General features: G+C 41.3%; 1 protein-coding gene across 1 annotated transcript in view; it reads right to left on the reverse strand.

Annotated features, from left to right (window-relative positions):
• Nucleotides 1–12,146, reverse strand: part of nadsyn1 (NAD synthetase 1) — a 33,819-nt gene that overhangs the window by 7,834 nt on the left and 13,839 nt on the right. Inside the window, exons 11-18 of the mRNA XM_078253999.1 lie at nucleotides 11,235–11,359; nucleotides 9,475–9,523; nucleotides 8,503–8,605; nucleotides 3,853–4,021; nucleotides 2,889–3,024; nucleotides 2,565–2,671; nucleotides 956–1,087; nucleotides 484–553 (exon numbers count right to left, since the gene is read on the reverse strand). Coding sequence (XP_078110125.1) covers nucleotides 484–553; nucleotides 956–1,087; nucleotides 2,565–2,671; nucleotides 2,889–3,024; nucleotides 3,853–4,021; nucleotides 8,503–8,605; nucleotides 9,475–9,523; nucleotides 11,235–11,359 — 891 coding nt within the window. The remainder of the gene's footprint in view (nucleotides 1–483; nucleotides 554–955; nucleotides 1,088–2,564; nucleotides 2,672–2,888; nucleotides 3,025–3,852; nucleotides 4,022–8,502; nucleotides 8,606–9,474; nucleotides 9,524–11,234; nucleotides 11,360–12,146) is intronic.

A 12,146-nucleotide genomic window follows, 5' to 3' on the forward strand; every position in this document is an offset into this window, starting at 1 on the left:
CAGCAGGATGTGTTACGAGGAAGTACGGCAAAATAGTATCCTGTTAGGCACGACGCAAAGCCGAGTGAAGTGAATAAATGGCGGCATGCGATTAATACGATTAAAAAAAATTAACGCATTATGCTCGGCCCTTAATCGCATTGCGATTAACGCGTTAATGCTGACAGCCCTAGTAAAAACATTTTCTTTCTCCCAACTGGACTAATGTGCAATACGTTATTTAAAATGTGAAAACGGTAGCTCACCAGGCTAGCTGTAAGATGACTGGTTCTTTTTTTATTGCAATTCTGTTAAAGGAGACATACTGTATCTTGTTCATTTTCATTTTTTCTGAATGGCTTGTTGAATCCCATGTTTTCTGGCAGCCCACACGTTTGTTTTATTTTACAATGTGTTAGCTGGTAGGCACCCAAATGTACGTGCACAAGCTTTCATGATATGTCCCCTTTTAAAAAGGTCTAAAGATACATTTCCACGTCTTACCTCGTCTGTTTGCGACACCTGTCCGTCTGTTAATGGCTCCAGTTCAGCTGTGGGGGGGGCAGACAGGATGCTGCAGAGGAAACCAAAACCACACCAGATGCTTTGTTTGCAGGTTCAAAGTATTTGACAAACTTATAAGGGCGGCATGAAACCTAAACATACATAGATATATATAAATGCAATATATACATGTTTAAATGTGTACACACGTATCGTTGTCAATTATTCAAAAGTAAAATAAACTCAAAGAAATGAAAGTATGGCCAAGACCATTAAAGGAGCAATCTCAGGCTGCTGGTGTTTTTAACACTTTTCCCATAAACCCTGGCGCTACTTTCCCTTCTACCTCTGAAGGTTTACTGTTTTTGTGTTTAGGGAAGAAGGTAAATACCTTTTAACCCTTCCACCTTCTTGGTGTCTGGGTTCAACTCAACATTAGCCAACAGTTGAGTCTCTGTGAGGCTGAGCTTACCCTCTCAGAGCGGGGAGCTGGAACTGCTCCACACAGTAGAGCAGGAAGCTCTTCAGGTCCGCCTTGCTGATGCCTCCTATTGGGTTGATGTCAGCGCTGGAGCAGTCATACTTTGTGAAATACCCTGTCAGGCTAAGCAGGAGAAGTTGTTGTAATTGGAGAAAAGTTTAGTAAAAGTGTACTCTGTGCGTGTATTTATGTTGAATTCTGATTGGTTGGTTTGTAGATGTGTCGTAGCAGCAGTCATATTGTAACAAGTTGCTCCTAAATCCAAGAATTTTAATGCAGGCTGTCTTTGGTCACCAAAAGTCTAAATCAGGACCCCTTAACCGTGAGAGAGACGGAGCAGGGACCCCTCCTACATATCGTACAAAATGAAGTTGCATATTAAACTCGGCCTACAATAACGTGTGGGCAGCCTAAAGCCTTTCCACATACCTTTTCAGTGCATAGAATACTAAGCTATTAAAACATGGTTTATAAAATCTTATAAATCATGTTTTTATGTTGGACAGTGAATCGTTAGGATGAACTGTATCTGTGGATGGCTACCTTAGTGACTACCTTACCTCGCCAGTAAGCCTATCATCAATGTGGTTTTTTCCCCTCACAAATAGGCTGATTTATATTTGCTAATAACTTGTTGGATTCATGTTAAGACATTTTCATTTTTTAAAGATCTCTGTTGCAAAGAAACAAGTAAGGCAGTGTGCGGGAGTTTCTTTGCAACTTTTGACTTACTTATCCCCCTCCGACGCACCTTTCTCACGTTATAGATAATATTTTTTGTAATGAAAAACTTTCAAAAGATTAACAATAATTTGGTGGCCCCTGCAGTAACTCTGAGGACCCCCTAGGGGCCCCGGAACCCCTGTTGAAGATCTCTGCTCTAAATCAACCGTCAGTAGCTGTGTCTCACAGTGGGATATCGAACCACCATTTTCTAATGACTGTCACCTTTCGTCTCTGCCAGCCCAGTAATCCCACAGTGTAAAGGGGCTTTTAGTCTCATGGAGGCTGTGTCACTTAACTATGGAGGTATATCTATTTCCTTATAAAACAACTTCAATCCCAGAATTGAGATGATGAAATATCACAGACCTGCCTATGGTCTAGGGGTGTCACAACCGACACAGCGTAGCTTACTGGCTGGTAGCATGCAGCTTAAGAAATGGGCTAACGTTAGCTTACTGGTAGCCTGCAGTGGCACTTTTCCAGACAGCATGGCTAACAGAAACAACTGAACTGAAAAACCCTCCCGCTTCCCTGAAGTCACCATGTGGCAACATTTTGCCTTCCACGCGAGTGCGTTATGGCAACAAACAATGAAGGTAAAGCATGTGGGCTCCGACAGGAACCCATGGTGCATTCATGTGCACCTTGTTAAACGAATGGTGCATTCAATTGCACCTTGTAAACCCCTACAAACTGATGTTGTAAAGTTCCCTCCTGCCATCTAGTGACTCCTACTGAGGTGTTGCCGTCGCTGTTGAAATAATGCTATAACAGCATGTTTAATCGGAAATTGAATCAAATCGTGGCCTTAAAATCAAAAGTCAAATGGAAACGTGACACCCCTAATGTGGTCGGGATATAGCTGCAGTAATACCTCTCATCTACGTTGGCTGAGCCAAGCACCAGCAATCCACCGGGCTTCCCCCGCGCCCACAGACTCAGCTGGGCAAACAGGTAGGCCAGGACCATCCTGACCCGAGCCTGCACGCGCACACGCACACACACACACACACACACGGTCACAGTTGTTACAGAAGCATCAGTGTGAAGACTGTGGTTAAACCGTCAGAATATGTGACAATAGATACAAAGAGTAAAAAGTGATGAACTGAGTCAGGAACAGACAGGAGTGGCAGAGAAACTGCCATGACGGTAACACCATGATGACACAAACAGAGAGTGTGACTGAGTGTCTAACCTGCACATTCTGCAGAGCCAGGTTTTCTCTGTGGCTTCCTCCATTGGCGCGAAACTGAGGCCACCTTCCAGTAACCATTGAGAAGATACCCAGAATGCCTTTCACTGCCATATCTATGTTAATATTCATATGTGTGCTGCAAACCAAGAGACACATTTTTATTCCAAAGCAACTCAAAGAACAGTAACAGATGTGTTCATCCACACAACCCTGAACTGAGCAAGGCAAATAGATCTTTTACAATGCTTATTTGCGGGGTGCGATTTGTGAAAAAGGCAGAGGGGGGGGGCTCCATACCATGGATATAGAGCCACTCGGCCAGCCATGCCAAAACACTTATTTATGAACTTCAACATCCAGTGAAAAAATAATAGCGCAACGTGGTGTCAACATGAAACACAGCGCTTTCGAAGGCGGAGAGAGGAGTTCACTTCGCAGCGAAAACAAAATACTTTCACCCAGGAAACGCTCGTTCGTTCCTCGGGAGTGTTTTAACCATGATCTTTTTCCTAAACTTACCTAGTCGTTTTGGTGCCTAAACGTAACGGTCATCGCTACATGACGCTCACTTTTTCTCGCCTGAACTCCACTACCTAAAAGGCACCACTAAAAAATAATGACTACTGACAATTTTTTTTCTACTGACAATTTCTTTCAACTGACATAAAAAATGTCTTTCGCGATATGTCGCAGCCTTTCGCGATGTGTATATTGCGTCAGTTGATGTTGAGATGACGATAAAATTTGATATTGTGCAGCCCTAAATGCTACTTCACCAAAACACTCCTGAGGAACCAACGAGCATTTCCTGGGTGAAAGTATTTTGTTCTTTGCAGCGAAGTGAACTCCTCTCTCCAGCTTGAAAGCGCTGTGTTTTATAATGACACCACTTCGGAGATTATTTAGCATGTGGCATCTTACAATCCCCTTAAACTAAAGCCCTTCAGGGGGGGTCCCCGCCTACCTGCCGATCTGATTGGCCAGCTCTCTGGCCCTACTGCATGTGTCCTCTGAGGAGTTCTCGCTGGCCATGTAGCAGGTGGTGAAGATGCGAGCACACAGCTCCCCTGGGTGCTGGGGATGGTAGGAGTCATCCCCTACCACCCTGCGAACATCCTCCAGCACCTGGCCGTCTGATAGATGGAGGGGGGGGGAGAGAGAGAGAGAGAGAGAGAGAGAGAGAGAAAAGATGAGGGGGGGGAGGGGAAAGAACAGAAGGCTTTTTGGAACGTGTTTTGTCTGAGTGACGGCAGACAGGAAAGACGGGAAAAGTGAGGAGGACGGCATGCCATGGTGGAATGTAATTAAGTACATTTACTAGTTAAGTACATGTTTGAGGTACTTGCACTTTACCTTAGTCTTTGCTTTTCACGCCACGTTCTACTTCTACTCCGCTACATTTCAGAGAGAAATATTGAACTTTTTACTCCACTACATTCATCTGACAGCTTTAAAATGTGTTACTTTCACATTAAGATTTCTGCACACAAAACACATGAAGTTTATAAAATCTGATGTTTTAATGTAAATTAAACTAGCCAGCAATATAACGCCTACAAGTCCAGCTGAAATGGTTAGACCACACGTGACAAACTCAAGGCCCGCGGGCCAAATCCGGCCCCTCGCAGATTATGATCCGGCCCGCATATTAATTTACGTTCACAAAACATTTTGGCCCGCCTAGTTTTTGTCGCTTCTGACGTTGTTGTCATTTTTTTTTGATGATTTGTAACTTTTTCCGATGTTGTTGTCACTTTCGCCGAAGTTTTTGGACGCTTTTTCCAAAGTTTTTCTCACTTTTTCCGACGTTTTTGGGCGCTTTTTTTCTATGATGGCTGAGGAACTTTTTCTCTGACTTCAGGACTTTATGTCCAAACCGTAAGTGAGAAGACTATATGACACATGCAATATGACAGTCAAAGCTATTTGACATTTTTGATTGAATAATAGCATGTCAATAAACTCTACATGTCTGGCCCTTAATGTGATTCTTATTTTCCAGTGGGGCCCTTAGTGAAGTTGAGTTTGACACCCCTGGATTAGACCATTAAACACACAACTGTTTAGATCCTTTCCACTTTCTAAAATGGGAGGATTTCTCTGCATTAAGTACTTTTACTTTTAACACTTGAAGTACATTTTCCTGATGATACATACTTTTTACTGAAGTAACATTTTCAATGCAGGACTTTTACTTGTAACAGAGTATTTTTTACAGTGTGGTATTAGTACTTTTACTGAAGTAAAGGATCTAAATACTTCCTCCACCACTGACGGCAAGCAACCAAGAACCAATGCTGGATTCTCAGGAAGTTTACGAAAGCATCATTCAACGTGTACTATTCCTCCTGCTTCTTTACCATGCTGGTTTTCCAACCAAAACTTATTTTATTCATTTATTTTTATTGCCAACAAATCTCATGAAAAGATCAAACCCACAGGGCCAGATGTACTAACGCTTTTGCACCCACTTCAGGCGTATTTGTTTCGCAACGTGCGTGTAAAAGCATGGCGAGGTACAGTCATGTGAACAAATTAGAACACCCATGCTAAAGTTGACTAAAGAGAGGAATAAAAAAAAATCATCTTTAGGAAATTGATCTTAATGCCTTAATTAAAAAAATGAGGAAAAATCCAACCTTTAAGGACACCAATTTTCTTTGTGAATGAATAATGTATCGTAAATAAATAAATGTTCTTCCTTAAAATACAGGAGGCATAAGTAAGTACACCCCTATGTTAAATTCCCATAGAGGCAGGCAGATTATTATTTTTAAAGGCCAGTTATTTCATGGATCCAGGATACTATGCATCCTGATAAAGTTCCCTTGGCCTTTGGAATTAAAATAGCCCCACATCATCACATACCCTTCACCATACCTAGAGATTGGCATGGTTTTATTTCAGTTAGCCTAATTGCTGCTTTGATTTGCATTGAGAGATGATTTTATGGAAAGTACCCCATGCCAATCTCTAGGTATGGTGAAGGGTATGTGATGATGTGGGGCTATTTGAATTCCAAAGGCCAAGGGAACTTTATCAGGATGCATAGTATCCTGGATCCATGAAATAACTGGCCTTTAAAAATAAACATCTGCCTGCCTCTATGGGAATTTAACATATGGGTGTACTTACTTATGCCTCCTGTATTTTAAGGAATAACATTTATTTATTTATTTACTATACATTATTCATTCACAAAGAAAATTGGTGTCCTTAAAGATTGGATTTTCCTCATTTTTTTAATTAAGGCATTAAGATCAATTTCCAAAAGATGATTTTTCTATTCCTCTTTTTAGTCAACTTTAGCATGGGTGTCCTAATTTTTTCACGACTGTATGTACAGACAGGCAGTGGGGACTGAAAATGGCAATGCAATTACGCTTTTCCGTGTCATGCATATGCATTCACGGGAGAGTCAAGGGGAAAGTGGGAGTTTCCCAGAAAGAGATGGGAGGGGAAGCGTAAAGTGCGTCTAATTATGTATTCTGCGGTATCTACAAAATAACGCCCCATGAAAGCGCGCCTCTATTTTGCGGTGAACATTCTCCGCCTCTTAAAAGCAGGTGTAAACCTGGAAGCGGGTTTCCTGGCATATGCCTCCCGGTGAAATGGCAGCAGTGATCCGAGCAAGACGAAGACATAGGCCAAGGAGACGAGCTGAAAAGATTCTTGGATCACATTTTTTTTTCAGTTGAGTGAACAGAAAATCATTAAGAATTACAGATTAAGCAGCCATGCAATATTACAGTTACTGGAAGAAATCAAAGATGACATCGAAACTCCGACTCAGCGTTCACATTCCATTCCAGCAGTTGTTAAACTCCTCGCTACATTACAAATATTGGCATCAGGATAATTTCAAACAGTCATAGCATCAGCAGTGGAAATATCGCAGTCTGCACTCATAGCACCAGTACTTAACGCTTTGCTACGGCGCAATTTACGGTATAATGGGCGGAGAAAGGCGCTGATTACCCGATGAACTGCAGGTTTGGTAAATACGACGTAAACTTAGGTATCACAGCGTGCGCTTTCTGCGGGTTGGCCGTGGCGCTGATAACGCTACATTCGCAAATGTACGTACATCTGGCCCACAGTGTATTAGCAAGTCGCTTAATACTTTCTGACTTCCCTAACCCGTCTGTGGCCCTCAGCATCAAGCCCAGACCTCACAAATATTTATTTATTTATATTCCTGAAACAGCTGGTCTCTATAGTTTTTAAACAAGGAGAAACAGTGCATTTGTTTTCCAGCAGCGGATTAATCCACATTGGGTGTACTAGAGAGTGGGTGTTTTTAATATTTTTTGGACTTTTTAACAATGGAGCTCTATGACACAGAGGAAGAAGATAGATCCGGCTTTGACACACACTTGTCATTAGATACCATAGACTGTTTATAAAGAGACGACGCGTCTCCACTGCATCCCATTGTACAAATGTGAAGCAAAAATAGTGCCGCCACCTTGTCATTTTGGAGCCAGAGTGTGTTCAGTAGTAATCAGGCGGTGGAGCCGCGGTACCAAAATCCCGCCCATACACCCGCCAGACCAATCACGAGTCAATCACAGCTGCCAATCATGACGCTTCACTCCGTTTTTATAGCATCACAATTCACAACTACCTAAAATGACAGAAATCCTCTTATTTGACGTGCACTTTGATTTTGTTAGTTTGGCCCATCCGCCAACATGGAGGGGGCGGGGTTTATGACCTATACTGCAGCCAGCCAGGAGGGGGAGAGCCAGATGTTTTGGTTTCCCTTATACAGTGCATGCTTCGACCCCTGGTAGATACATTCACAGTTGGTTTGGGTCTGCAGATTTGTTGAGAATATGGAAAATATAGAATACAGTATCCTTTACAAGAACATGTGTCAACAGCCACATTGAGAGAATGTGCTTTTGCACAAATGTTGACATAATGTTCTATTGTCTGCATCTTATTATGCAAATGTGTGTGCTTCCCTGTTGTACTATGTGCTTTAGCAATACTATGTGTCAATATGGTCATGCTAATAAAGCCTCTTTGAATTTGAATGTGAATGTGTGTTTAAAGTGTTCATATTATGCTTTTTGGCTTTTCCCCATCCTTTATTGTGTCATATATCTTTTTTGTGCACGTTATAGGTTTACAAAGTGAAAAAGCCCAAAGTCCACCCCAAAGGGACTTACCATCTCCAACAGAAAACACTGTTCACAAACTGCTCCAAACAGCTCTATTGTAGACCAGCCTTTACTTCAGAGACAAACGTGGTCACTTTGTAACACACGTTATAATGCTCGCCTAGCTGCTAGCGTGGCACGCCCTCATACTCTGCTTCTGACTGGCTAGTAGTCCTTACCTAGCTACTGCGCATGTGCGACTCACAACAAAGATAGAACAGAAGTGAGATGTCTCACTCTGTAGCTAAAACAGAGAGCTCAACACACAGGGTGAAAAGAGGAGCTGCAGCAATGTGCAATACAACAAAAAATATGGTGTTTTTGGAAAATGAAACCATGTAAACCTATTCTGATATAACCTCTAAATACAATTATGAACCTGGAAATGAGCATAATATGAGCACTTTAAAGTCGATTTAAATGAAAGCAAACGGAATGCTACTCACTGCCGTCCTTCACGGCCTGGCAGAGCAGCGCACACATGGAGTGGACGATACAGGCGGTGGACGAGCTGTCCACACCTCCACTCAGAGGCAACAGGAAACCAGCCTGGGACACACACACACACAGAAACCCATCACAAACACCAAACACTCACAATCTGCTAACCTAATAGCATAAGAATCCTTTTTCTTTTGGAGTAATGTTTTTGCATTAGGGGTGGTGAAATTAATCATTGCATCGCGATGTGGACGATTCTGCATGGATGCAGTGACAGACCATAATCGATTGTTGCCTACTGATGTTACTTGTTCGCCTTTTGCCTGTTGTCTGCTGTGTTCAGACTCCGCTACATTCAGGGAGTGTCTTTTTTTAAAAGCAGATACAATAAAAAGGGGAGTTCATTTATATCTGACTGCTTGAATTTGTAGATGAAAACCATGTGTAGCGATATCTATAATAATATTGAGGAGGTGACGCGTTCTGATGCATCGTGATATCGAATCGATTCGTGACACCAGTTCCCCCCAGCTATCAGAACTCTGAACGGACAAAAACCCACAAGAATGTTTTTAAATGTGCAATATTCCCAAAAATAATGCAAAATGCAATTTTCTCAATGCAGTTTTTAACTACTTAATTTATCCATTTATTTATTATCGTGTAGAATGTATGAATGAATGTGTTTTTTTGCTTGCAGCACAAAAACTTGTGCGTTGTACGTTTTTAATGATACAATGACAATAAGGTCATTCTATTCTTTAATTATATTTGTTACTGTGTGTTAATCTGTGTCTTTCACTTTTCCTCCTATCCCTTGCTGCTGCGACAGTGTGAATGTCCCCATCATGGGATTAATAAAGGATTTTGAATCGTGAATCTAGAATCCATTCCATTCTATATACATGAATAAAAGAAAAATGAGACACACAATTAGACACAGCAGCAGCAGCAGCAGAGTGTGTGTTCCTCCTCACCTGTCCACTTCTCCTCAGGTAGTCCCACAGCCAGCAGGCCGGCCCTAGACTGAACAACACAGGAGACAACTGCTGCTCTCATTTCTGCACTGGCTTTCTTTCATTGGCCCTGTAACAACGCACTATGTAATACTCTTCAACGTTTTTTAAGCCAAGGACCCCTTAACTGAAAGAGAGATGGAGGAGGGACCCCCTAACACACACATTGTATAAAATAAAGTTGCATATTAAACTGGGACAACAGTAACGGGAAGGGCGGCCTAAAGCCTTTATACCTTTTTTGCATTGAATGCTAAGCTATTGAAAAAATAATTGTTGGCATGATTTTATACATCATCTTTTAATGTTACACATACATTTGGCACAGTGAATCCTCACTATTAACTGTATTTGTGTGTGACTACCTTAGTGACTACCTTACCTACAGGCCAGTAGGGTTGGGACTCACCAGAGGCCTCACGATACGATTTCATCACGATACTTATTTCACGATATGATATTATTATTGCGATTTTAAACATATTGCCATATTCTGCAATATATTGCAATTTATTACCTTTTTTTACCAACTTCAAATTTTTCCCAATTTCAAATGATGTCCCCAAAAGGAAACTTTGTCAACATCTGTTTTATCTAAAAAGATACATTTCTCTGTTTGTTCATCTCACTCTCATCTCAAGTCTCTTTTATATAGACCTTAGTGGTCCCCTAATACTGTACCTGAAGTCTCTTTTATATAGACCTTAGTGGTCCCCTAATACTGTACCTGAAGTCTCTTTTATATAGGCCTTAGTGGTCCCCTAATACTGTATCTGAAGTCTCTTTTATATAGGCCTTAGTGGTCCCCTAATACTGTATCTGAAGTCTCTTTTATATAGGCCTTAGTGGTCCCCTAATACTGTATCTGAAGTCTCTTTTATATAGGCCTTAGTGGTCCCCTAATACTGTATCTGAAGTCTCTTTTATATAGGCCTTAGTGGTCCCCTAATACTGTATCTGAAGTCTCTTTTATATAGGCCTTAGTGGTCCCCTAATACTGTATCTGAAGTTTTTCCCAAAATTCAGCCTTGGTGCAGAATTACAGCCACTAGAGCCAGTCCCACAATGAGCTTTCCTTAGGATGTGTCATTTCTGTGTCTGTAGCTTTATAATAATACTATTAATACTATGCTGTATCGATTTTGATATAACTGACAATAGTTTGGAGGCCCCCCCCTGCAATGACTGAGGACACCCTAGGGGTCGCAGACCCCCTATTGAAGATCTCTGATGTAATAAAACGTCAAAATGTAATACATGTATACTTCATTATGTAATAACACCCCGCATTATGTAATAATCTGCCACATTTTGTAACACTGAACCCTGAATGCAATATGTAATACATTTAGTGACGTATTGACCAGTGAAAGGTCATAGTAATCTACTGAACAAACAGTATATTTTTAAATTTGATTTTGAGTCACCATGATTCATGCTAGAATTCATTAAAAATAAACATGACGACATCCATTTTGGTTGGTTATTCCGTAATGCACCGTATTACATTTTCTTGAAGAAAAATTGCAACCCCCCATTTTGTAAGAACCGCCGCATTATGTAATCATTATTTACAAAATGTGGTAAAAGTGTATTACAAATTGGGTACAGTTACTACGTAATGCGTTGTTACAGGCCCTTTTCAGAAGCTAGTAGATGACACTGGTGTTTCTGTTAAGAAGAAATACATATTTTGTACAAAATGAAATGTAGGCTGGTACCTGATCTCTTCCTCTGGGGTGTGAAAGTGCCATGTTATTGGCTGGTGGGTAGGGAGGAAGATATCATCCCCACTGGAGAAAGAGAAGTCAACTTTGACCCTGTGGCAAGGTTTGGGTTCACGCTCCTACAACAGAGAAGTACAAGAGGGAGAGGGAATGGAGAGACAAAGTGACACATATAAGTGAAAACGTACAAAAGCATCAAACAGTGATCGGGAAATGGAGAAAGGTGTTTTCCGCTCTACAAAACTCTGTAGGATGACGGGTTAGGACACCTGTTCAATGAGGGAGATGCATGTGAGTCCATTGGAAATGTCTTTACAAGCGGTGCCGGTGCCTAAACCGAAATATATATGATATATTTATAATGTATATAATATAAAATATAAAAAAGGAGCACAAAACGACAGTTGGCAACATTAAAGAACGGCTTGTTTATTGCTAAGGCCATATAGTCCAAATGAAATGATAGATTAATAATGTAATTACAATAACTTACAATGACTTATTTCACCATTAAATTGCTGGTAAACGACAAAAACAAGCACCAGATGGGAAAAGGGTATTTTACAATAACTTTGAATGCACCACAAGGCTGGCGAGTTTCAAGTAAACGCACCGTCTGTGTTGTTTTTCCGCAACGGCAGCTGCGGACTGTTACGTCCCGCTGTTGGAATCCTCTACAGTGAAATACAGTCACACTTTACACCGCTTAACGTAAGCTGTCAGCCTTTTAACCATTGCGTTTAATCCAGCTACTAGCTAACGGAAACGTAGCGTCCCGTGCAGTGATGTTTCTGAAAAAAGTCAGGCACCGAAATTTTCATTCTCATTCAGTCTCATTACTACCGTTTACGTGGGAACCAGTGCCCTATTGGCACCGCGTTTCGGTACCCAACCCTAGTTATCACA

Source organism: Sander vitreus, chromosome 1, assembly GCF_031162955.1.
Source record: "Sander vitreus isolate 19-12246 chromosome 1, sanVit1, whole genome shotgun sequence".
NCBI classification, from domain to species: Eukaryota; Metazoa; Chordata; class Actinopteri; order Perciformes; family Percidae; genus Sander; species Sander vitreus.